Genomic DNA, 27,998 nt, shown 5'->3' with positions numbered 1-27,998 from the left:
TTAACAAATTATCTTTATTAAGAACCAATCAATGAGTGATGCTTTCAACAGATAAGTAATACATTTAAGAAAAAGAAAACTTAGGAATTATCACAGAAATCACACCCCTAGAATCGAGCGATTTGTTTCAACCTCTAGTGGTTCAATTTTCACAACCACTGATTCTATTAGATCACTATCTACTGAATCTACCCCAGTGTCACTTGTCACAGATTCAGTCGAAAATTCTTCTTTAACGGTCACCGCGAGATCTACTTCTTCAAATGAGTCTTCAACATTTTCATTTTCATTGTAAAAATTATCTTGAAGAGTTTCGTCTTTCACCTCTACTTTCATTACTTTGGAGGGACACTCCTCTTCAACATACTCCCCTGGTTCATTCTCATCCTCCGCTGACGACTGGGTTTTCCTTCGGCGTTTCCGTCGGGGAGGCCGTCGTCTAGAGTCATTCTCCTCCTTCTCTGACTCTTTGCAAGCGCGACGCCTTTTTCTCGATCTACTGCGACGAGCCTAGGAAAATAAAAGGAAATCATAAATATTATTAAGGTGAATTTTTGAAAAGAAACTAAAATCTTCAGCAATTTATTCCAGTCATACCCAGCAGGCTGAAGGACACAGGGGATAAAATAGAATAAAATAAATTATACAAATAACAGTACAATCAAGAGAAAAATTTTGAGAAAACTCATCGCTTGTTTTTATTTGTTTAAACACAGAAACTGATGCATTTATAATAAAGTTATTAAAGAACTAAATAAAACACTTCATTTCTTGCGTCTGTAAGTTTTCTTGTACGGTTCCGACTTACAGCTGTCACCTTTTATCTATACATACTAAAATTAAAATGACTATTTTTGTGACTTCATATCTCTTGAGCCGATCTCAATCACATTTGCCACATAGATGAAGTTTGGGCCCGGAACTTTTTATCAGGGTTGGCAAAAACCATGGTTTTTATTGAAAAAAAAAATTTTTTTTTTTGGTTTAAACCAGGGTTTTTTAGTTTAAATAATTTGCTGTATGTATTTATATCACATATGGACAGAAATAAGCTTGTTTCGCCTTGGTGTTATTATGCAACAACCGGGTTATGCTCGAAGGGGTTACATAAGCTTGAAGCGGAATCCACACGGCTTCTCGTCTTACATCCGAGAGGAATTGTCCTCCATTTGAACTCGAAACAGGGACTAATTGGCCACAAATGCGATACGTCTGCAGACTCACTCACGAAGAACTCCTAATAAAAAATACGTTGTACTGATCTTTACATATTTGTTAATATAATTGTCAAGAGTCATTTCAAAACGTCAAAACAGCTGCACAAGTGAAACCATTTCATATGGACAGTTTCAAAATATTGCAGAGTACAGAAGAATTAATTTAGTCCAAGTTAGCCTAAGTTAGATGCAAATTAAGTCGCTGTATTCCTTTAGCTTGGACTAATAAAAGTCATAGTGAACTAACTTGGACTACGACTTTTATTAGTCCAAGTTAAAGGAACACAGCGACTTAATTTGTATATCAGTAAGAAAAGTGAATAAAGATACGAATTAAGAGTCCACTTTGGCTCTGACCCATCTATGCATAAATAGATACCAAAGATACTTCCGATTTCAATAAATGCCTCTCGTAGGGTTTGTATGAACCTCTCCAGAAAACGTACAGCATTTCGATGTATTTTATTAATAGTAAACATTAATAAAACGAAACAATATTTAGAATTTTTTTTATTACAATTGCATAACCATAATAACAAACTATAAAAAAGGAACACAAGGAACATTCATAAACTTATAAAAAAGAAAATGTTGCTTTTGTAGTATAATCCCTGAGTAATGAATGGGGAATTTAGGTCTGAATATAATACGAATAATATACGGTAGTGAAACGTGATAAGCCACAAATATGTGTTCATCAAGATTTTACGAACACTTACACTTTCATGAACATTTTTCTTGTTTTGATTTAAACCATTTTTTTTTTTCTGAAAAAAAAACAACTGGTTTAAACCAGCCAACCCTGCTTTTTATCAATTCACTTTGACAGTGCAACTAAGGGAAGGTGGAGAAGGAGGGAGATACATACATAAAAATGAAAAAATATATACAAATGATTGAAAATAACCATTATTAGTGTCAAATCCATAGTTTTTGGGGTTGCTGAGATGAACACTGACACTTCCGATGCCGTTTAAACTCAATTTAACCCCCTTCATTTCCCAAACAAAACGTATCCTCCCCGTGTGCAGAACGGGTATTCTTCTAGTTATGCCTAAAGCGGGATACAAGTATCAAACACGCGTAGATCGCCAGCTCTTCAGATCCAAATTTATACATGGAACAATTTATTGGCAATAATACAAAGAAACGCTCAAGAAATGTAGCGTCAACTTGTTGAGTGATGCTCGAACAGAAGTTATGAACCATTGAACCGTACAAAGATACAGAGTTCTTTCTTATTTAGCGAGCACGAATTCCCTAACTTTTGCAGATTTTCCCCATCACGATCTACACACTTCTAGGTCTATATATAATGTAAAAAAAAGCAACTATATTGTAAAATTCTTTCAGGTAGAGCAAATTACTGTACACGGAATTTGAACTTTCCCATCACCTTTTATTATAAAAGATCTTAAATACAATATGTATACAATAAGTAGTTCCTCTAATATTTTTGGGTAAGATAATGAAAGGAACCCAATGACCATGCGTCTTAGGGCTTTTGTAGGTGAGGTTTCCTCTCGGAGACCGGGCGTCGTGAGAGGGGTTAAGCTTGTGCGATTAGGTGTCTCTCTCGGTGACCGGGCGTCGTGAGAGAGGAAAGGAACCCAATGACCGTGCGTCTTAGGGCCTAAGGATAGGTATCTCTCGGTGGCCAAGCGTCGTGAGATGGTAAGGTAAACCGGGCCGGGCGCCTTAGGGCTTTAGGTGGTTTGATCAACCTGGATAGACTGATGCTTGTTGATGCGTGCTCCCCTCTTTTATCCTGGAGTGTCGGCTACCCTCTTGCCGACTGCTGGCGAATGTGGGCGTCTCCTCTTTGGGTCCGTCGTTTCCGTTGTTTTTGTTTACTATTGGCACGTGTAGTATACACATGGTTATCGCATGTTATGGAAAGGAACATATCAACTGCACTACCTGCAACACAAACACCCAGTTCATCGACAGAATTCAGGCGGCATTTGGAGCTTTCCCTAGAGACACCGTGAAGGCTGCATGCTCCAGATTCAGGTCTGTTTGTAGGCAGAAACGTTTTACAAAACAAATTAATTTATTTTATAAAATATCCCTTACCAAACAGTTGGGTAAGGCAAAAACAGAAACGAGTTGCGAGAAATAAAAATCCACTCTTAAAATTCCCTGACATTTCCATGTTTTTTCAGCTTTTCACTAAATTCTCAGGTTTTCCATGTCGGTGGGAACCCTGACAAATACCATTATTGGCAGTGTCAAAGAAAAAAAATATCAATAGAACTTACCGATATCTCGACGGTTATCGGTAGATATCGTGAGTCGAAATTCACAAATGTTCTGGCTTTGTAAATGTTTTGGATACTGTAACGTAACATACTTAAAAAAAAAAAAAAAAAAAAAAAAAACTTCTCGTAATAGTACAAACTTTGATTATCTGTTCTATGGAAATAGTTTACTGTTGTGGAAGTAGTTTACTGTTCTTTGCTAGACGGCTCCCTTGATACTGGTTTCTGTGAACTGTAAAGACATGGTAACATCTATCGGGATTATAATGAAATGATTGAATTAATGTGAAGAAATTACGCCTAGCTGCTATCATATTTAGCGTTAGGAAACCGGATTGCCAACTTGTTCTTTGGTTCTATTAAGTAATATGTATTATTGGAGCGACGTAAATTAAACGTAGTGTACACGTCGTGCTGTATCAAAGACAAAAGAAACACTAAATAAGTGAAAGAATATAAGTTTGTACCTTAAAGATCTAATGTGCATTAATTCCTGCGTATATGTGATAATTAGTTTTTTCGGTACTTTTCTCTTCCAATTTTATTGTAGTTTTAGTTTATTGTTTATTAGTATGCGACTAATTTTGGACTAAGATAACGTTTATGTTCATTAGGACTTTAATGTTAGGTTATTAGGCTTGAATTGGCATTTAATATCTTTAGGAAATTATGAATTGTGAAATTTACTCAATGAAACTGAAAATATACTTTGTTACTTCCTGCAACAACAGAAACGACTGAAAGGATAATATACTTAACAGGGAATTTCGGAATTGGGAAGTTAAAATTAGCAATCGCATTCTAAATTTTCTTGTTAGTTATTACATATACATACATATAACTGGAAACAAGAAGATGCGTTGTCGCCATTATTATTCAACTTTGTTCTGGAATACGCTGTAAGGAAAACCAAAGATAGCAACCAGGGCCTAGAGCTGAATGGGGTGTATGTTGATGATTATAAATTTAATAGGGGATGACAGGAGAACAATAGAAAGAAATACAGAGGTCTTATTAAACGCTTGCACGGACATGCGTTTAAAAGTAAATGCAGAAAAAAATAAATACATGGAAGTTCGTCGGGATCGTAATACGGCAAATTATGGATGTGTTAAAATATCAAATAATATTTTTGATAAAGTGATACTTTCAAATAGGCCTATCTTACGATCAATATTAAAAGACGAAAACCATATTGACGAAGAAATTAAATGACAACTAAAAGCAGAGAATTCGTGTTATTATGCAGTTCAAAATCTCTTCTCGTCGCGAATCCTATGAGGAATATTTGAAGCTTAAAATATATAAAGCAATAATCATGTCTGTTGTTCTGTATGGTTGCGAAACATGATCGCTTACTTTGAGGGAAGTATGTAGACTGAAAGTATTTGAGAACAAGATCCTAAGACGAATATTCGGACCCAACAGAAACGGGAATGGGGAATGGTGGAAACTTCATAAGGAGGAACTACATAATTTATACGGTTTACCAAACATTGTTAGGGTCATGAAATCTAGAAGGCTCAGGTGGGCAGGTCATGTAGCCAAGATGGAAGGAAGTAGGAATGCTTTCGAAGTCTTAACTGGAAGACCAATCGGAAAATGAATATTAGGAAAACCTAAGCGCAGATGGGAGGATAATATTAAGATGAATCTAGTAGAAATAGGAATACAAAGTAGAAACTGGATTCAGTTGGCTGCGGATAGAAGTTAGTGGAGAGCTTTTGTAAACGCGGTATTGAACCTCCGGGTTCCATAGGCCATAAAGTTAGTTATATTTTCGAAATATGACCGAATCTTTCCACAATTGGTTAGGTACACATGCTAGCTTCACTTCGTTTATTGTACCCAAATTTCCGATATCTCCCGTCAGATGGTGCTAGAAAAGCTTCCTAAATTGGTTTTCCGTTCCATGACATGACTAACTTCCAGTGTGTGTACGTTGGTCTTATACAGGGTGGCCCAAAAGTAGGTATAAACCCTGCATTGATCAAGTATAACATTCTAGTTTATGAGTTTATTTGCTTCAGCTCTTCCGAGCTTAAAATGTAAGTAAAAACACATTACGAACAAATAATAAAGAAACAAAGTCTACCTGAAGAGTAACAATAAGAAATGATATAAAATGCAATTGGCTGATCAGTACGGTACTGTATACCTACTTTTGGGCCACCCTGTATATCACGCAGTGATATTTTTTTCTTTTTTCGAACAGCATTGAGCCTGTGCACCGCGATATCACGTTTCAAAATCATCTAGATGGAAGGGAATATACACTGTATTTCAATTCAAAGTACTAAAGCTTTTTCTTACCTCTAAGTTCGAAATTACGGAACCTACGAAATCTCTGAAAAGCTGCATATCTTCTAGGAACTGATAAATCTGAAATTAGATAACCTAAACAATACGAACGGAAAGTTGGGTTGCATAACTTAAACTTACAGACAAACAAGGCAATGTCACAAATAAATCGATAGCCAGTTCCGTGTCGAATTCACGATTATGTACTGTGTGCTGTAAAATTTTAGATGTATGAGGCACATTCAATCTAAATTCGTTAATAAAATAGAGCGCGACTATGAGTGGATCAATTCATGTGATGTTTTATTAACACTAGAAGGGCCGGAAAAATTTGCCCCCTGCCCCCCCTAAGGACTAAGCGCTCAGTTTGACCGCTATATTATCTCTTAAGGTGGAAGCGGGTTATTGGTGATTTATTGGATATCTTCTGTGGTATTATTTTATGGCAACCAATTTCAATTTGCCAATCACATTTTTTATTGGTTTATTTACTTCATAACGAGTAACTAGAAATAAAAGTTTTTTTTTAAAAAAAATAGTATAGTGAAATTTACTTTTACTACAGTGTTATATGTAATATACGCTTTCAAAGTCTTGACTGGTAGACCCATAGGAAAACGACCATTAGGAAGACCTAGGCGCAGATGGGAGGATAATATTAAGATGGATCTCGCAGAGATAGGAATACAAAGCAGAAACTGGATCCAATTAGCTAAGGATAGAAGTCAGTGGAGGGCTTTTGTGAACGCGGCACTGAACCTCCGGGTTCCATAGGCCATAGAGTTAGTTAGTTAGTTAGTTATATGTAATATATACAAATATGTTATATATTTTTACGGTAAGGAGTATAAAATTAAATTTAAATATTAAAAAAATCTCAACGCTGTGAATTTATTTTAGACTTCATTTTAAAATAGCATTTAAAAATGGTATTTTGCAATGTAAATTTGGAGGTAAATTATTTGGATTACTACTGCAATATCCTGCATTGTCTGCAAAATTTATAATAGTCACATGTAAAAAACTAAAAGAGTACAACTACATTTGAAATAATTTTGAAATACATTCATTCGCCACAGAATATCTTATCACGTAGTTATGGAAATCCATTTTCATGTTTTATACGGAAACAGTTTACACATAAAGCAATCATTTTCTTGTTGCAGTCTCTCTTCCAAATTGAACACTCAATGAGACACACTTCTTACATAACACTTGCTTCCCAATTTTACCGACATACTTCTTACGTATCTTGCACACATTCGTGGTTTTATTCCATTATATAACAGAATTTGGCATTGTTTTCTCTTCGTACACTGTAGTTGCTCCTTATCATCCGAGAAACTGTCACTCTCATCCTGTCATCAGACAGCTTTAGTCAAACATTCTGCAAACTGTCTGATTAATTGCCTTCTGCTTATATACCTTCTCGTTACTTCCTTATAAACAACCCAGGTCAGGAATTGAGAGATGCTATATCCATCACATTATAAAACACATGAACAGGCCACCTCCTGCTGCGTGATTTTAAAGAGCATTTCCGAAGCGTCTGGTCAACGACATTGACACCAAATTTTGTTTTGTTGTAATACAGTACGGTCTTAGGTTTCTTCTTATCTTGTGACACACTAACTGCATTAAGCCTAGTGCTGAAAATAGCTACACTATTGTTTCTCTTACATTTATATACTGTCAGTATGTTATCGTTACTGTCTGTGTAAATGTCAGTGGTATACAATTTCTTATTCTTTTGGGAGGTAATTCCTTTTGGAATTTCCTTTCGATTGGACCTGATTGTACCAACTAAATTACTATTATTATTTTTAGGTATCCTCCTAAGCATCTTCCTGTGAAAAACTTGGACATACATACATACATACATACATACATACATACATACATACATACAGAAAATGAAATGAAATCTTTGAGTTTTACGTCCCACGGTTATGCCGGTTAAGCTAAAGGAGACGGTGATGATGAGTAATGAATGAAATGGTGGAATGAAGAAAGTGGGAGGAAACGGGAGAACCCCGAGAAAACCCACGCACACGGTGTTTGTCCACCACAAAGTTCACTTGGCGGGGATGGGATCGAACCCGGGACCCCAAGCACCAGAGGTGAACGCTCTACCACTGAGCCACCGCGGCCCGCCTACATATATACATACATACATATACATACATACATGCATATATCATATGTGCGGGCGCGCGAAGTGTTATTCCAATAACAATGACCTCACACCGCAATCGCAAAGAAATTACGGACCATTAATTGCAAATAAAATATGTTTGCAGTTTGTATAAGCAAGCGGTCAAAATGACCGCTTGATTCTTCTCGGGGTATTGCGGCATAGCGTCATATGATCTGAGAGTCTCCAAAATGTTTACCCATAGTCTACCCTACTAATGAATAAAGGTTTCAGATTTATAAGTGAAACAATTAGAGAAGAGCAATGGAAAAGGTTAGATAAAACAGTCAAATTGACCGCTCGGTCCTTCTAGTGTTAATATGTTTATAAAGACTAATGAACTATTTCCAATTATAAACGTCTGTATATGTTTTATCTCTCTTCACTACTTCATGAACGCTAACATCAAAAATTTCTCCAGAAACATTAACGAGCTGTCATTTCCTGGCTGCAGAATCCTGTCAAGCCCCGGACGGATATTTAAACGAATGTTACGCCACTTCTCAGATTGTTCCACGTTTCCCAGCGAGAAATGTAAAGGAAGTTGACTGATTTTACCTGTCCATAACTACCCAATCTTACTACATGCACTCAGATTGCTTTGCAACTAATTTTGTCTTTACATATTGTTCTATATCTATTTTTTTCGACATTTTTGTTTACTACATACTTTTCATATTTTCACTTTCATTTTTATTATTCTTATTACTATTAATTGTCAACTTACATTCAAGCTCCATGCAAATGACATTATCGAACATGAAAACATCCCAACAGGTAATTTACTTAGAAACTGGTCGAATTTCAAGAACCAGACCACGTATATAGGACTATATAAAACTCTTATCAGTCCTAAACTTAAATTCGCAAGTGCGATTTGGTCAAACATTAGCACCACAAATAATGATAAAATGAAAAGGGTAATATATATATAATACGTATATTTCCATTTACATATGTACCAATACTAATGTGACTACCAGAGATTATTAGAGCTTTTAATCTACACCTTTATTATAAAGAAGAGAATAACAAGAGCTAAGATTTTCAGAGTCCATTCTAGAAAATAAATTATACAGTCAGTACCTTGTAAATAATATCTCACACAGAGTACCAACTCACAAAGTAAGGAAAACAAAATTATTGTGTAAGAACGGTACAAAGAACTCTGTATTAAGCACCTCACTTACTATGTTTAATAAGACAGAACTCTTAAGAAATTAAGGTTGTTGTAAGTTTTTAGTCCTTTTATAATGTTTTATCCTGGTATAACAACAATTCATACATGAATTTCTTTTACAAAGACCTATATTTATTTTTCATTATTAGACAATCATTATAGTGTTTTACTTTGTTATGTTTTACTTTACATGACTCAGTTTTAAAGTATGAAATATTGTAATTGTACTCTTATATGGTACTAACATTGAAATTTAAGCCTTTAAATTCTATTATGCACAAAATATTCAATTACCTTGTACAGTGCTATACTTGGCTAACGCTGTTCTTAGAACTTTAAATATATTATTAAATTAATTTGTTTTTAGTGCTTCATTATTTATTATTCATTGGGTAAAAGAAATACTTCAAAATTTCCATTCACATCATCCACAATCATATTCTATCTGCTTCGGAATAACGTGGACCCCTTCAGCAAGGTAAACAAACAATAACAGGAAAATGATGACAAGTAATCTTGGACTTTGAGGACAAGCGTGGTGGTTCACGCATGATAAAATGAAATGAAATTTTTGAGTTTTACGTCCCACGATTATGCCGGCTAGGCTAAAGGCAACGGTGATGATGAGCAATGAATGAAATGGTGGAATGAAGAAAGTGGGAGGAAACGGGAAAACCGCGAGGAAACCCAAGCACACGGTGTTTGTCCACCACAAAGTTCACTTGGCGGGAGCAGGGTTTGAACCCGGGACCCCATGCACCAGAGGTGAACGCTCTACCACTGAGCCACCGCGGCCCCCCATTCACGCATGATAGTGAAAACAGAATTCCATCTCTTTCGGTGGAATATTTCTGGGTTTCAGCTACTGGGTCCAAAGCATGTTACTTCATCCGCAGTGCTCCGAGACATTATGAACAACCAATCTTGCAATCAATTTGCATTATGTATTGTTTTACTAATTTATATTTTATATTTTACTATTCCTTTTTATCCTATTTTATTATTTACATAATAATCATTTTTATACATTTTCTCTCATTAATTATTCCTTTCTTTTGTACTTTTACCGACCAAACCACTTATTAGTTTTGAACTTCCCCCACGAAATTCTTCTCCATTTAAGCTAATAGCATTACCATGTGATTGAATTCGTATAGACCACCGAACTTATCGCTTTGTAGTCACCTGGCTGTTCTTTCTATTTGATGAAATATTTGGCGAAAATGCGTATTACTTTACCTTCGTTATATTGTATAATAATGTTTTTACTACAATTTGGTAATTTGTTGTGAACTTCTGACTCTTCTGTTTCAAGTATTTATTCTATCTTGATTGGATATCCTTTGTCTTTTCTACGCCCTAAGGCCGACATCAGTCTCAGGAACTTAATGGCATTATCAAATCTTTTCATATTGTAATGTACCACGTGCTCCTGTGTACACATTATGTCATATGCTCTGTTTGTGAACATCACTACATGTATTTACGTCAGAGTACTACACACTACATGGGATTACTACAAGAAGCAGAGACGGACCACCAGCACCTCCTACAAGTCACATGATGGCAGCAGCAGCGCCACCGTCGCCGGGACGCCTATATATTGGAGAGCAAACAGTGGACAGGTACCAGTTTTCTGGTCTCACTCCTTTTGCTTGCCTGGAGTACTTGATGAATCCAACCTCAAAGCCTGCAGCAGGACTTTTGGGTATTCCTTTCCTCCTGGCCTAGCCTACTTCAGGGTTCTGTTGGGATTTCCCGTTTTTTTTTCTGAACCTATTACCTTAACCTGTTTTATATTATGTGAATGTTGTTTTAGATGAAGCGCTAAATCCGACATGCCTTCTTCTTGTGACTTTTTTGATTGTCTAACATGTTCCTTCACACGCGTGTTAATATTACGTTTAGTTTGGCCAATGTATGAGGAATCACATTTACAATGGACGCGGTAAATACCTGCCTTATTTAATGGATCGACAAAATAGCTTTTAAATCCAGTGAGATGTTCTTGAAGTCCAGTGAGACAGGTTAAGATAATAAGTTCAGCAAAATAAAAAATAAAAATTAAAAAAAAAAACGGGAAATTAAAGAATCGTTCATTATTCATAAATACAAATCTGCATTGAACCTTGATACTGGCAACATTGATCGAACTTGGGTACCTGCCTTTGATGCATACTATAGATCTGGCAATAGTGGCCTAACATAGAGACCGCGTTCTTGTTTATTCAATTCATTCCATTTTTCACTCTGCTCTGTTCATCTCAGGATCTTTTTTGTACGTTACTTTTATATAGTGGTATGTATTCCTGGTTTTACTCCTTTTAACTACTTTCCGTTTTAATCCTTTCTACCTTGCCACTGAGGAGGAACCAGCTGAGAGTTCCGAAACGTCAAAATCTTTAAATTTTTCAAGGGAGGATTCATTGGTAAGTAGCCAATTTTTTGTTAATTTTGAATATCCCCCCATGCGCCCATGTAATTATAATCAAAATGGTATTTACACAACAGTATAGTAAGCAAACATTGTACCCAAAGACATGCTCAATAACATATGTAATGCAGTGTTGCCAACTGAGCACAAAATGGAGTTTTGTTAAATGCCACGGAACACAAATTATAGCATATAGAAAATCTAATTATGATTAGAACCATCCTGTGAAGTCATGATGTACCGTGTTGCCAACATTTGAAGATAGACCTATATGAATTACTACATGAATTTCGGATATAGAAGAGTACATACATTACCAACACACTGCGAAGAGCTTTATCAACAGCATCACTGAAAAATTGATTACCAATAATGTGTGAGGTGATACAATATTACGTGCATCAGAAACGTGAGCCTGCTAATCAATTGTCAATCCAAGAGCATGTATCGTTTCAGTTTTGTGTGTTGTGTTTGATACTTTTCTGATTTTCTACTTGAGCAAACCTGCTTCGACACTGTGCTGCGTCCCTTATTTTCGTGCTTCAGTGATTATATTATTGTTTGTGGTCTTATATTTTGGTTTTAACTAGTTAGAATCGTGTACTGTATGTTCTCTTCTACATCCGAGATTCATACAGGAATTCATATAGGCCTATCTTCAAACGTTGGCAACACGGTACATCACAACTTCACAGGTATGGTTCTACTCCTAATTAGATTTTCTAGATGTTATAATTTGTGTTTCGTGCCATTTAACAAAACTTAATTTTGTGCTCAGTTGGCAACATGCATTACATATGATGTTATTGAGCATGTCTGTGGGTACAATGTTTGTTTACTATACTGTTGTGTAAATATCATTTTGATTACTTTAATCATTTTAAAGTTCTTTCTGTCTTTTGCAATGCTATCTTCACATGATCCTAGATTCTTCTTCCCTCTGTATCTCCTGTGTTTCTGCGTGTCGGCCCGTAAAACTTTGGATTTCTCACTTTTCTTCACTCCTCTATCGATTGCACATTGTTTGATTTGGCAACGCTACTATCAATATAAGATGTTCCCTTGTGAGTATCATGTTCCTAACTTGACAGATTCGTGAGATATTCAATATTTCTCATAAATTATGACCTTCCTCCTCCCGTGCCCATCTTCAAGAATGCATTTTGATTAAAGTAACATGACAGAGACCGAGTTCGATTATATCCAAATATTCGTTTCAGTGCAGCAGTTTTCATTTGATTCGATCGCACACAAGATCAGTGTCATTTTCACAGCAAGAAACACATTTTAAAAAATTGAAAATTCAAAGTAAATTGTGCGCTTTTTGACATATAAGAAACAGGGATATATATATCTGAAATTCGAGAAATACGAAGATCTTCGAAGCAAATATTCATTACATCACTTGAAAGCAGGAGAATTCATTTCATTTATCTTCTGACATAAAATTATTCAAAGTGGAATAGTTTCAGAATATTTGTTATCAGAAATCAAATTTCACGTCCCACACATAGCAACGAGGCCCCATAATGGCACATTCCATCTCTCAGCGCAAAGGATTAATGCTTGGATGTATCGCTCCTGTCAAAAAAAAAAAAAAAAAGTGTTTATTGTATAATAAGATGTCACAAGGGCACCTAAAGATAGACATTTTTAGTTGTAGACAAACTTTATTCTAGACAAATTACGTATATATCGTGCTATATGTATTTTAAAGTATAAAGCATCTATTTTGCTATCGTATTATTCTGATATTATGTTTGTACCTTAAAGTGTATTATCATACAATAATGGAAAACTGTAATTAGACATTTGCCTGTTGTTTTCCGAAATAAATAAATACTGATTAAGTTGAGCATTAGCAGGAACATGCCTACCATGTTATGCTTACAACAAAGACGGAATTACCCACTAGAGTTGCGTGGATGCGAGCAGTAATAAGGTAAAATAGGTGCCGTGATACGAAATCCCGCCAAATGTGAAGTGAAATCTGTCATACGTTTTCTGAATACCAAAGGACAGAATGCAGCTGATATCTATCGAGAATTGTGTGCCATTTACGAAACGACAATAATGAGTGAAGGAATAGTTAGGAATGTTGCAAAAAGTTCCGGCAAGAGGGTTTTAATGTTCACGACGATGAGCATAGTGGAACGCCTGTGTTCAGAAGGATGATCTGATGGAATGCGTCAACGAGAAAGTGAGATCCAATCGTCAGTTCACAATAACTGAACTCGCCAAAGAATTTCCATGCTTTAGTCTGATCTAGGGATGGGCAAAACCAGTTTTTACAAAAACCAACATTTCGGTTTTCTCCAAAAGCCAGTTGGGCTTTTCACTGAAAACTGGTCAGATTTTAAACCGATAACTGTTTTTTCTAAAGTCCAGTTCTTGTGCCCACCACTGGTCTGAAATGGTGAACCGAAAATGGCCAATTTCTACCTTTTCCAGTTTTAATATACGATTAAGGGAGTAAATGGAAGCTTTTGGGGGGGGGGCTCTGTATACGCATGAAAAAGCCGAGTTTATCTTACTGTTTAGGCTTGTACCTGTCAACAGGCAGACGGATTAATGCAGCGTTCTGTAATGATACTTTCGTACTTAGCATATCATAGTTAGTTTTTTTTTTTTTTTAATTAAATAAACTCTTTAATAGCCTATTGCTGCGCCACTACAGGGTGTCTACTGAGTTTCATTTTCAAAATTCCAGTATATTTTCAGTATATTCAGTATAACTATCAGCAAAATTGCTGTACCTAATACAATGATTCTTTTTCAAGTTCTTTAGGAATAATCACACTCTTGATGATTTCAGGTTTGTAATTGTTTTACCATCAAAAGAATATTTTATTTTTAATAAATTTAGTTGATTTTTTTTTAAATACAATGATTTTTTAACATTTTTTAAAGGGCCTCCCAACTCCCCTCACAGCTCTCCACTCCATCCATTGCTTTAAATGTCTAATTACAAAATATTTGGTCTAGGAATTAATTCGTGCGGGTGGACAAGAGATGGCGCAACGAACGGAGCGTCCCACAGTTCCGTGTATCCACACATGTGTTGCAAACCCCTGTCATCGCGTATCGTTCGTAGTATAGGGCAGTGGATTAAAGCGTCAACAACACCAGTTTGTAGTTAAGTGAACATGGCGCAATTTGTGCCTGATAAAGTGTTTTTGCGGGGTGTCCTGCTGCATTACTTTAACATGCAGAAAAGTGCGACTGAAAGTCATCGTATTTTGGTGGAAGTGTATGGTGACCATGCTCTAGCTGAGCGAACGTGTCAGAAGTGGTTTGCACGGTTTAGAAGTGGTGATTTCGGCTTGGCAGACCAAGAGCGAGCTGGACAGCCAAAACAATTTCAAGACGAACAATTGACAGCATTGCTCGAGCAGGATTCGTGTCAAACGCAGGAACAACTTGTAGCAGCATTAGGCGTTGATCAAACAACAGTCTCCAAACGCTTGAAAGACATGGGAATGATTCAAAAGATGTCACATTGGGTTCCACATGAATTGAAGGACAGAGACGTTGAAAGACTAAAAACCATTTGCGAATTGCTGCTTCAACGATAGAGCAGAAAGGGGTTTCTGCATCGAATTATTACGGGTGATGAGAAGTGGATCCATTACGAGAACCCTAAACGAAAAAAGGCCTGGGTGAAACCAGGTGAACCAGGTCCATCACAACCAAAACGAGATATTCACTGTGCAAAGGTTATGCTGTGCATATGGTGGGATATGAAAGGTGTGGTGTACTATGAGCTGCTGCAACCGGGTGAAACTATGAATGGAGAACGTTATCGACGACAATTAATGCGTTTGAAGCAAGCTCTGGCCAGAACACGACCAGAATGGGAGAACAGACATGATAAACTTATTGTTCAACATGATAACGCTCGCCCACATGTCGCAAAACCGGTCAAAACCTATTTAGAAAATGTCGGATGGGAAGTTTTACCCCACCCGCCGTATTCACCAGACGTTGCTCCTTCGGACTACTACTTGTTCGATTGCATGAACAACGATTTGATTGGACAGCGGTTTACTTCTTCAGAAGATATCGAAACATGGGTCTCTGACTGGATCGCTTCCAAGGATGAGGACTTCTTTCGCCACGGAATCCGTACATTGCCTGACAGATGGGCGAAAGTGGTGGCTAGCGATGGACAATATTTTTCTTAAGGTATTTATGTATTTTGTGTTTGTACTACAGCTTCAATGTGTGCGTACCAACCGCACGAATTAATTCCTAGACCAAATATATACAACTCTTGTCTTTTCTTCATCACCATTAACGGTGTTCTTTAAAAGGAGCATCAGCTTTTAAAGCCAAGTATGCTAAAAATGTGTGTAAATTGAATTACTTATGCAAGAATTGAATTATTTTGTCAAAAATTGTAAAGAATTTTACAAATGGCTGAGGATGCCATTTGCGTTTTCTGGTCGATTTTCAAGTCGCATTACCTGTCATATATAGTAGGAAATAAATAGAAAAATGAAAAATTGTTAATTGTGTAAGTTTAGGAATAGGAGAAATAATTTGTCACAGTTAGGTAAAGAAATGTATAGTCACAGTCAGGTGTAGTAAGAGTTAAAATCGTGGTGGAGTTACGGGAAGAAGAGGGCCAGTTACCCAGATAGTCAGGGTGAGAGATTTGGAAAAAATTAAAAAATAGATGAGATGTAAACGTGTAAGGTAATTGTAAATGAATGTAGATTATTTCAGGGGTATTTGTAAATGTGTATGAAAAGTGTACGATGAAAATAGTTAATTTTTTCCACTTCCTCTTCGGCAGTTCACTCTAGGAGATGTTCACACTATCACATTCACCGCGGAACTCCTATTTACAATCTCAATGGATACAAAATTGTTTATAAGACTATTAAAACATAAAAAAAAAAGTATTGTTACGAATTACCAGTTTTATGATTTTTCCAGTATGTGGATCAAAATTCCAGTATATTTCCAGTATCAAAATTAAATTCCAGTATAACTGAAGTCTTTCCAGTATTTCCAGTATCAGTAAACACCCTGCACTACCGAAGATTTTGCACCCCACCGAAACTTAACCAAGGATTATCGACTTCACCACAGACTACTGGGAAGTAAGTGACCGCTCTCGTAACTCGATTCACTTCCCATAAAAATGCTTTGAGCGTGACATGATTTACAACCAAATTCCTTGCATGATTTATATATACAAATTATCACACTGAGAGAGTTTACCCACTTTAACAATTTTACCCTTTTGTATCACTTTATATGAATGCGAGCTAGTCAAAACAAAGAAAGAAAAATCTACTGAAAAAGAGGCCTTACCTCTTTGAGAAACATATGTGGCACAGCATTTGAAACTAGTCTCCACTGGTTTCTTGGAATTTCAACTATTTTGCCTTTGATTACAAATGTATCAGTCTTTCTAATCAAATGCTCTGCAAAATGAACATCACACACATAAGACTTTTCACTCAACTCCCAATCTGCCCTTTGAATAGCGTCAGCCCATTTCATTAACAATGTTTTGTCTTTGGGAGGTCTGAAGAAACGCCTCTTCTCTTTGTTACTTCCCGAAGGACATCCAGGAACAAAGCAGTGTGGCATTGTTACAGTGCTATTAACATCAACAATCGGATACACACGCAGCTTTAAAAGCCCTGCAACAACAAAAGTTTGCGGGGAAATTACGATATAAGTAATATATTGTGCATTTCTTTAGAAATACAACACATGCTCACATATACATCACACATTTTATATACTATAAACCACCTTCACCATATCAGATAAAAATGCTGAAGGGTAAACTATCTTAAGTACTAAGGTAAGGTAGGTTTCCGTATAACTTCCTAAAGGCTTTTTATACCTGACTGGAATATCATGTAAAGTGGGAACTCTAAGGAAAGCGACGGGTAATATCAATTCTAATGACAAAACAGGAATCAGTGGAGACTATTGTTTCTGCTGTAATGGGCATTCGATTTTAATAAATTGTTCAGTCACTCGTGCCTTTCGTCATATATTATGCAAAAAGGTGACTGCGATAGATTCAAAAATAGAAAATACTAAAACATATTTGTTAATTTTTTTCATTGAACAAGCTTTGCTTTTAACAGACTAAAATTTGTTTTAAACTACTCGCTGACCAAAATATTACATTTATTGTTAAAAAAAAATTAACGTGTAATAGTTTTGCCAACTATCCCCTTTCGCTTCATCAGACATTATGAAATGAAATGAAATTAACTTTTTTTTTAGTTTTACGCCCCACGCTTATGCCGGCTAGGCTAAAGAAGACGGTGAAGATGAGAAATGAATGAAATGGTGGAATGAAGAAAGTGGGAGGAAACGGGAGAACCCCGAGGAACCCATGCACACGGTGTCTGTCCACCACAAAGTTCACTTGGCAGGAGCAGGGTTTGAACCCGCGACCTCATGCGCCAGAGGTGAACGCTCTAGCACTGAGCCACCGCTCAGACATTATGAATATATATATATAGTGATAGATTTAATATAAGAGACCCTGATTCCTGATTGGCTACCATAGGCTACTACACCAGTCCCCTTTCACCAGAAATCAAAATATAAAATAGAGACCAAAATCAATAATGCCATACATATTCATATCTTATAACTAGGCCTTAATCTAATTTACAAAATAATCTTAAATATGAATACTAAATAAATAAATATTATAATAAATAAATAATACTAAATAAATAAGTACTAAATTTACAAAAATAAACCTGTAGAATTAACTTATATAATATTTACGGCTTCTTAATAATTTATTCCACTGCTCATCAATTTTAAATCCTGAATTCCAGTTCATGACTCTATCACTTTCCAGTTCAATAAATCTTGCTTCTTTCCATATCCTGTCTGAACTTTCCTCTTCTAGGCTCAGCACTTACACTTCACTCCAATTAATTGAATGTCCCGTGTCTCTTATGTACTTATAGACGGCATTTTTGTCTTTCTTTAACCTAACGTCGTACTTATGTTATTTTATTCGCTCTTTGTTGAGGCTTTTGTAACTGTACGCAGTTATATACATGGTGTTTCAAAACAACACCGACAACGTTTGGGACGTGATTCCTAACACCAAGATAAGACAAAATGTATAGACCAACCTGAGTGCACAAATGCTTCCTTTCGGAGTTATTGGCTGCCGAAAACATCAAAAAATGACCTTAAACGTCCATAGATCCAAAACTATAGGGGCTAACATAGTCGGGCACAAGACTTCATTTAGGAACAAGTATGTGCCCTATCCAAATATCCATGTTTCAGAATACTGCGGTACTTCCACAACAATTTTTATAGGGGTAGTTTGTGAGTGCTTTAGTTTATATGCCTGCAGCCAAACTGCCTCTATAAAAATTGTTACAGAAATACCGCAGGATTCTGAAACACGTATTTTTGGATAGGGGACATACTTGTTCTTAAGTGAAGTCTTGATCCGATTACGGTAGGCCTCATAGTTCTGAAGCTATGGACCTTTAAAGTTCATTTTTACATGTTTTCGGTAGCTTATAACTCCGAAACGAAGCATTTGTGCACCCAAGTTAGTCTATACTTTTTGTCTTATGTTGGTGTCAGGAATCACCTCCCAAACGTTGTCGATATTGTTTTGAAACAACCTCTATATAAGATAGAGTTATTTTACCTTATATCTTAGTGATTTTATGGCTAGAATTTAAATCATCTTCGATTTCTGACGCCTTCGTCTAGATACAGTAAGTTAAGTTCTGGATACAAGTTTTTAACCAAATTTCTAGATTTACATTATTAATATTCTTGTTTCTTCCACGACTTGTCTTAATTCCTGATACTTCCCATTCTTGACGTCCAAATTCAGTATATATGAAAATTCACAAGGCTTTTAAAACAAGCATTCTTCCATTTTAGTTTCAATCTGAAGTGTGTATTTAAGTGAAAAGTTGTGTAAGCCTTCATTTGTAGTGAATTTTTACTTATAGGTTGAGAATAAGGGATATTAACGCTTTAGCACGAGTTAAAATTGTAGTCACAGGAAAAATATTAAAAATGTAAGCTTAGCAACCTCGATAGGTTACAGTAAAAAGCATTTAACCCTCGAACTACCAACAAGGGGGAGGTACTTTGTGACCACCTCTTTTTTTTTTTAATTACTCTTCTAATTGTTTCTTTAAAATATTAAGAAAATAGGTTATTGCTGTGCATCTTTAGCTAAAGCGAACACCTTACGATGATTCAAATTGAACGTTACTGTCTCGGAAAATTTGCTATTTTAAGTTGGTGGACACAAAGTACAATAACCGTTGGTAGGAGATGTGACTTGATATTTAGAATTGTCACTCCTAGATGGCAGCATAATAAATAGCTCTTAATCTTATCCTGTTTACTATTTACTTCAGTCTCTGTAAATTTTTGTGAGACTTTCTAATTAGTTTCTTTTGTGAAATATATTTAATCTTAACAGGTGGGAACAAAATAGCCCTTCCCCCCCCCCCTTGGTAGTCCGCGTTACAAAAAATACCTATAGTTTATCCAAGAAACGTTCAGTACGTCATGTAAACAAATACACGTGATAACTGTTTCACCTTATTGGTTAAAGAAAATAGTCCATTGTCAAATAAGCTGTTTTTCAATGTTTTTGTTACTTATAAGGTTCATTATCAGAAATGCAATTTCCTTACATTTAAATAACAGAAACAACACTGTGTTTAAGAACTAAATTGAATTAAAGCAATAAAAGAGAATACGCATGCGTAGAAAGTGGCTTTGACCCACCTTACGCGGAAAATCACAGTTTACAGTATGGCTGCGTGCGAGGAATATGTGAAACACCGACAAGGTACAAGCACGTGCTTCTCGAAAGAAGCGCTGAACGGTAAATAATCATCCGATGACTGGCGGAGTAATATCATTCTGTAATATTTACATCAGGATCAGAAGGTTCGTTGAATGAACTTTAGGTTGTATCACTGCGCGCATGAGTATTTACCGATTGGTGAAGAGGAAAGTTATTTCGTCTGCTTCCCGTAATATTTCTGCTGCAGCATGTGATTCGATTCCTGTTACTGTGACGTAGGCTTCTCGTCTCACTCACTCCCCACCGCCCTCACATGGAATAAAATAGCCAACGCTCTGTAATTCCATCCTCCTCGAAGAGCAACCGAACATTTTGTTATTTTTTCAAGGTATAATGAGGAGCTAAAGTCACAATAGGTTATGTCAATATTATCAACTGAAAGACTAAGTGATGGTGCTTGTATGTAACAGTAAATATATTTATATATATGGGAAAGTTATTTCTTTTTTCATTTAGAAATATTACGTAAGCCATTCAGTAAATCCATGCATACAGATGATACATTTTCCTTTTAAGTGACATTTTTTCATGTGCTTTGTTACATTGTGTAGCGTGCAAATATACATATAGTAACTTCAATCGTACGAAATAAATGAACAAACAAATAATGTACGTACTCTGTTGTATGAGAATATAAAAATTAGCTATTTAAGACCTTAATTTTCTTTAAGAGAATAAACAACGTTGAAGCTATTTGCTTTTCTTCTGCACTTTCAGGTTTCTTGAAATAACTAGAAGCTGTCGGTAGTCTGCTTGCTTACTTGGGTCACATCTTTAAATAGTGGCGTATTCTGTCATTGGTTGTAACTGTTATTTTCTTAAAATTCTGATTTTGGCAGAAGATCCAATATTGAGATGTGCTTTATCTGGATTCGAAATTTCCTTAGTATCTCAGAATATATTGTATCCGTTGTGGACTATTTTCTTATGGCAGCAACATACGTTTCACAACCTGCGATACTTGCGCAACAGTTTTTATAGAGGTAGTTGCTGAGCACTTCAAATTATATGCCCGTAACCAAACTCCCTCTATAGAAGTTGTTGCGTGAGTACCTTAGGGTTCTCAAATATGTACTTTTGGATATGTATATAGTAAAATGTAGAATTGCTTTTCACCTACAAATGCTGGGATTCAGAAGAAAATCTTTTTCCGTAAAGAGAGAAAGAAAAAGAGAAGAGTTTATCCCAGCGAGATCAATTCGAGAGCCGCTACTGCTCTCACATTCGGTCGCTTTACGTACCAAAATCTTAATAAAGATGCTGAATTGTAATAAAAATTACTAACAACTTTATATGAATTCCTGTATCGACCGAAGTTTTTCAAATGGTCAATATTTCGGGCAAATTCATTGATTACCCTTTAACAAGATTAGAAACTAATTTTATATCTGCTAATGACAAGAGGAAACAGACGAATTTTTTACACACCAGATTCTTTATAGGTGCGAATTCAATAACACACAAAAAGTCATTCACTTTTTCATTGTTTGTGTGTTTTTAAGTTTATGTCATTCTACGCAATAAGCTCATTATATGCAATGCAATAATTCCAGTGAATAGTTGCCATTATTTTGAACTAATACAGGGTGTCTACTAAAATTCCAAAATGAAATTTTGTGACATTTTCTTTACCAAATCACACAATTTCCTAACATTCTCAAGAGCGAATTAGGGTGCAAATTAGGCCGAATTTTCATCCATGCAATAGAAACGTACTTTGCTAGCGATTTGGTAGCGTCTAAAGCCAACCATAGACATTTTTGGTGGTGAATTTTGACGTTTTATAAAACAAAATTTTCCAATCGGTACTTACATTTGTACAGTTAAAAAAAATCGTGACTCAAAAGCTAAATTTCGTTACTTTTTCGTGACCGTTTTCTGATTTCGTGACTTTCCGTGACTTTCGTGACCGATAGACACCCTGTAATAGATGGCAATCTGTAGTTACTATAACGAAATCCACTCACAGAGGGAATCATATAGATAGAGACACTTACTGAACATTACAATTATATCTTTTTAATACAGTACTAGCTAAATCTACGCTCTCTACAGAACGCACCATTCGCATATGAGCATGAATCTCCTTGTCATTCCTCACAACATCTGTACATGTCCCTTTACAGACACAAGTGAAAGACGTCTTCATAAAAATCGGCAAAGGATACTATAAAAGGGAGATTTTTTCGATTAATTTTTCAGTATCTCGGACCGTTTGCAAGATTTGAGCCTACTTCCGGTTGAAGTTTCTAATTCATGTATGATAAGTGTATTCTTTCTTCTTGCATGCAGTATGTATTAAGTACATACATTACATACACAATTAATTATAATATCAGTTATATATGTTGTTCATTGGACAAAACACTCCAAAAACACAGATTCATCTTAGACTAGAAAAATGGTTATCCTTCCTTTTACATTATTATTTTACCATGAAACAAACGCCTGAGACATATACCCCAATACACAACTATGTGGTGTTGGAATGTATAATGCGTAGGAAATGATGCTTTTTTTTTTTAAATTTGAACACTTCCAGTGTACCCGTAAAAATGTAATAAATAAACAACCTATGAAATTTGCAATAGATCAGTGAAAACGTCATCTTTCTAGAGCCTGTAGTTTCCGAGATCTCATTGTCGAAAGGATTTGCCACAAACATATAAACGTCCCCAAACGTGTAGTTTAAAGAACTCCAGAGATGGCAACACAATTAATTTGCATTTATTCCGGAGAAGGCTTATTAAAATGCAAAGGCTTTGAACAATAATTTAAAAGGATAAACGTTGTGAAAAAGATCTCTTTAAGTAGTTTATTTAAAGTACACCTTTTTAAAAATATTTGTCTTTGTTATAAACGTGAAATCACAAATAACCGTAAATTAAAGGTTTGAAAGCTAAAGTTATAGGTTGGAGCTCAGTCGCTCTTAATTGCTATTGTAGCATTCTAATAGATAGATACTTTTCACTTTAATTCACTGTTAATACGTATTCCTGTTTATACTTTTCTGGACTCTAATTCCTTTATTATGAGAAAAATGAAATGAAATCTTTAGAGTTTTACGTCCCACGGTTATGCCGGTTAGGCTAAAGGAGACGGTGATTATGAGAAATGAATGAAATGGTGGAATGAAGAAAGTGGGAGGAAACGGGAGAAGCCCGAGAAAACCCACGCATACGATGTTTGTTCACCACAAAGTTCACTTGGCGGGAGCAGGGTTCGAAACCGGGACGCCATGCACCAGAGGTGAACGATCTACCACTGAGACACCACACCGCCACCCCCCCCCCCCCCTTTATTATGAAAGTTCTACAGTATTTTCTGATAGCCCGATAGCATCATAGTGATCAACTTATCGCATACGATGTAAGCTGTTTTCCAATCCTGATGAAGGGTAATCGAGGAATTTCCCCGAAATATTAACCATTCGAAAAATTTTGGTCGATATTGAAATACGTAAAGATTAGTAATTTTGAAAAATTAGTACTAATGTTTTTTGTATTCTACAGAAATAATAGCCAATATTTCCGAGATCCATTATCAAGAACCGTGGAAGCTTAAAACATATGGAGCAACTGAATCTTTACCCTGCTTAAAAAAGCCACAACTTTAGTGAAAATCTTCAGCGTAACGTAACGTAAAGTATTTTTTGGAAGCTATCCTGTGTATACGTTCTCCTTTTTTCACACTAAATAAGAGCATTCAACACCAGTACACTTCAAGCTATTAAAATTTGTTATTTCTTGCTGGTAAGAATTCAAAAATGTTATACTAATTTTATTTGCAACATGTATTCCATTAGCACTATTAGTTATTGGTAGCTTTGATTGTAACGTTAGAATGTGTTTCTTACATATCATTAGCTAATATTTTGAACCAGGGTGTCTACTAAAATTCCAAAATGAAATTTCGTGACCTTTTCTTTCCCAAACCATAAAATTTAGTAACATTTCCTAGGGCGAATTTGGATGCGAATTGGGCCGAATTTTCATGCATGCAATAGAAGCGTGCTTTGCTTGCAATTTGCTAGCGTCTAAATCCGAACATAGACATTTTTGGTGGTGAATTTTGACATTTTATAGAACAAAATTTTCCAGTCTATAGTTACAATAAGATGTGACATTTCGATTGTAAGTTTTATAACAACCTATGACGCTGAAGAAAAAAGTTATTACTTTTTGCGGAGCGGCACGGATTACTGAGATTAGGCAAAAAGTATGGCAAATGTAGGAAAGCATTGAAAATACATGAATAGTTATATTTTTAAATGTGAACATCGTGTTGATGGTATGATATTACATTGGCAAAAGTCAGCAGTGAAAGCTACTGTCTTCGAGGACTGAAAGTTGTTGATTGAGACGGTGGTATTATTTATAGTTTATTGGTGCAATATTGGAAAAGATAAACCAAATGTTTTTAGCGACATTCTTGTTTATCCGCACACCCATAACGTAATCCGCCTGCTGCGATCCTGTCCTGACTGTTATTAGTATTGGCCACCTAGCACAGATTGTTTTCTATTTTACATTAGGTTTTATGGCATATTACACATAAACGGTACAGTCCTCTTTTAAGTGAATATGTACCGAGAAGTTAAAAATATATATATATATACGCTTTCTACGATAACGAAAGTGAATTCCCTCGTAAGTGACAAAAGCTTCAAGATTTACAGCCAGAAAATACTTGATTTACTCTGCGACACAAAGGCCTGAATTTGCACCAAGCAATGCAAATCTACCTAGAAGAAAACGATTTCTTAAAAATACTAAGAACGTATATACGCAAAGAATCTATGGTGCAGTATGACTATACGGATCCACAATCTGCAAAATTTACAGAAGAAATTTGTAATAATATTTTAAAAGAGTAATGTGTAAATAATTAAAATATGCTGTGATTTTACCTGTGAGATGGATATGTACACTCATGTCCAAAATGATTCTCGCATATCTATAACTGTCTTCTTGTAACAATATAATCTGATAATGGTTCTGCAGGATACTTTTAATAAATATAGTATGTGTATAATCGGGAAATGTATAATTGTGGTAAATTTCATAGGAAAATAATTATAAATACAAAAATTATAATGAGTAAAACAAAATGTTGCTAAATAAAGAAGAAAGTTTTATTTTCGTTGTATTGTTCTTATTTATTGCTCTTTTGACATGAAATTTTCCACATACATATCATTGCCGATCATACATATACTAACATTATAAGAAATACCGGGCAAATTCGTTATCAAATTATATTCCTACAACAACATATTTATAGACATGGGACAATACTTTTGGACATGAGTGTACGTGAAAATACAGTAATGAAAATCGCAATTGGTACGCACGTTTTCACCCACAAAGTAAAGAGTGACGAATGAACAATTTCTAAAGTTTACAGGATTGATTAGTAATAATATTGTAATAGACCGGGTTAAGTTCCAAAGTTGGTCGTCCGTTTGTAGTAACATTTTGAAAATTTACCGGGAAGAAATAAATTGTTGCTTGTTCGTGTGCTTAATAATGTGTAAGGAGAGCGAAAGTTGTGTTTATTTTCTTATGTATACAGTTCTAAACATAGAACTATTTGACAAGCGGAGGGAACTACTTGGCACAAGATCAAAGCAGAGGTTTTCCACAGTTTCAGTTCACACGTAGGCAAGTCTTTACTTTGACTCGGACAGTGACTTTAACCGGTTCTTATAGGTTCAGTCACTTCCTGAGACTGTTTGTGCCTTTCGAGAGAGACCCTTGGCTGAAAGATAGATTGATGGTAGATCATATTTTTTCCACTAGTTGTCTGTGTATAGTCATGTGGTAGTTTGCTACTGTGATGTCACGTGTTCTCTTCTATCTACTTGTAGTCGGCGTGTGTGAGTCGTTAGGTTTGTGCGGTTGTATAATACATAGAAACGCGTAGTTCAAGCTTCCTTTCATTTTCGCTTTTTTCGCCGTATGGTAAAATTGGACGTTTATTCGTTTTTCTTGTTTGTAATACCAGGAACTGTGCTGGTGCTCGCTTTAATAAATCGACGTCTGTGCGGAGAGAAAAAAAAATTCAGTAATGTGAACTTGAGTATTGGGGAAGTATTCTTATTTTAGTTTTTTTTTTTTTTTTTTTTTTTTTTTTTCAATGTGAGGAATCAGTAATAATGAGTTTATTATTCATAAGTGTACTGGTACGGCGAAAACGTTAAGTACTAAAACTGTCTCTGATTAGCTAACGTTTCGTTGGGAAGTCTGTTTAGAAACTCTAGTTAAAGAACCAGGTGATTTAAAAGGTGAAGCTAGTTTGCATGCAGAGGTCGACAAGCATACTTGATCTCTATATCGTTAGCGGTGAGTGTTTTTTATTTGTTAATTGATATTATTTCAATGTTGATTTGTTTTGCATTTGTGCATTTTTTAAATTACGAAATGTGTTTTTATAGGGTTTATTTTATCCAGCTATATTTTAGGAGGGTTTGAAGTGCGGTAGCCCCCCCATGCACTTCCGAACTCAAGCTGTCCACATTCTACATTTTTTGACACTTTTAGCTAAGAATTATATATTGTAGTTGAAGATTATGGATAGTTTCGGTTAGGTTAGTTTAAAAACTGGTTGTCGATTCATTTGAAGTATGTTAATTTTATTTGTGGCTGTTTTTGTTCCACATCTTGGAGAACTTGTGAATTACGGTTGTTTAAGAATCGATTTATCTTAAACAGCTTCCAGAGTAGTTTGGAAAGCAATTCCTGCTGTGCTCCTGCTCTGACTCCGTTAGATAGCATTCATGCTCTTTAATTGCCACCTAGCACAGGTTGGTGTTCTTTGCACATTACCTCTTAAAGAGAATCTGCACCGGGGAATTCAAGTGCACGCCTCAAAAATTATTGCTGAAGGTACAAAAAGTGAATGCAGAGAAAAGAAAATATATATTTCATGAATTTAGCTATGCAGTAGCGTTGGACTATACGGCGAGCGGAGGGAACTACTTGGCGCAAGGTAACCAAACAGTTGCATTGTGGGATAGTAACGAGCATTTATGTTATCAACATGGCGAATGTACAAGGGCAATGAACTAACAGTTTTAACATTTGTGAAGCAATACGTTGATAACGAACAAAATCTTTTAAAAGTTTGTGAAGAGCACGGATTACTGAACCTAATAACAAATTGCAAAAAGTGTCCAAAGGAGATAACGAAAAAACGTTGTGAAAGCGGACGCCCAACTTCGGAATAAATGCCTTAATAAAGGTACTTTCTGTAACTTTTATTAAAATAGCACTGATTGTGAATGATAATTTAATTCTTGTCATTTGTTACTTACAGCTTCTGCTAAGAAGAAGAGCATTAAAGTTTCCAAATCTGAATCATCATCATCATCATCCATTAACAGTGAGTTCAGTGTAAGAAAATGTAATGTGTCCATACTGAACCATAGATTAATCTTTAATCCATGCTGAAACACATCGCACAAATTGAATATAAACAACTTCTAGGAACAATTGACATACGCTCAATTCAGTGTAGCAGACCCTGGTTATTTCTCCACACTGTTGGCAGGGA

General features: G+C 35.7%; 1 protein-coding gene across 2 annotated transcripts; it reads right to left on the bottom strand.

Moving 5' to 3' along the window:
* LOC145683168 (uncharacterized) lies at positions 1-27,998 on the bottom strand. 2 transcript variants are annotated; one of them, XM_081754533.1, is made up of 3 exons: positions 27,760-27,998; positions 16,910-17,244; positions 1-510 (listed from the first exon to the last, which is right to left on the bottom strand). In XM_081754533.1, the coding sequence occupies exons 2-3, from the start codon at positions 17,189-17,191 to the stop codon at positions 100-102; spliced, it is 693 nt and encodes a 230-aa protein (XP_081610659.1). In that variant the 5' UTR covers positions 17,192-17,244; positions 27,760-27,998; the 3' UTR covers positions 1-99. The 2 variants fall into 2 exon arrangements, with proteins under 2 accessions (XP_081610659.1, XP_081610661.1); XM_081754535.1 differs by lacking the exon at positions 16,910-17,244 and having other exon boundaries at positions 27,760-27,980.

This window comes from Thermobia domestica, chromosome 1 (assembly GCF_964235325.1).
Source record: "Thermobia domestica chromosome 1, izTheDome1.hap1.1, whole genome shotgun sequence".
Lineage (NCBI taxonomy): Eukaryota > Metazoa > Arthropoda > Insecta > Zygentoma > Lepismatidae > Thermobia > Thermobia domestica.
The sequence above is the reverse complement of the archived record's forward strand: the minus strand, read 5'-3'. Positions and strand labels throughout refer to the sequence as shown.

What these genes read in the sequence shown, in the direction of transcription:
- LOC145683168 (XM_081754533.1), bottom strand. Translation starts at nt 17,191, where the DNA reads ATGCCACACTGCTTTGTTCCTGGATGTCCTTCGGGAAGTAACAAAGAG. An exon ending in CACATATGTTTCTCAAAGAG is followed by an intron (nt 511 to 16,909) that starts GTAAGGCCTCTT and finishes TTATTTTCCTAG; the next exon opens with GCTCGTCGCAGTAGATCGAG.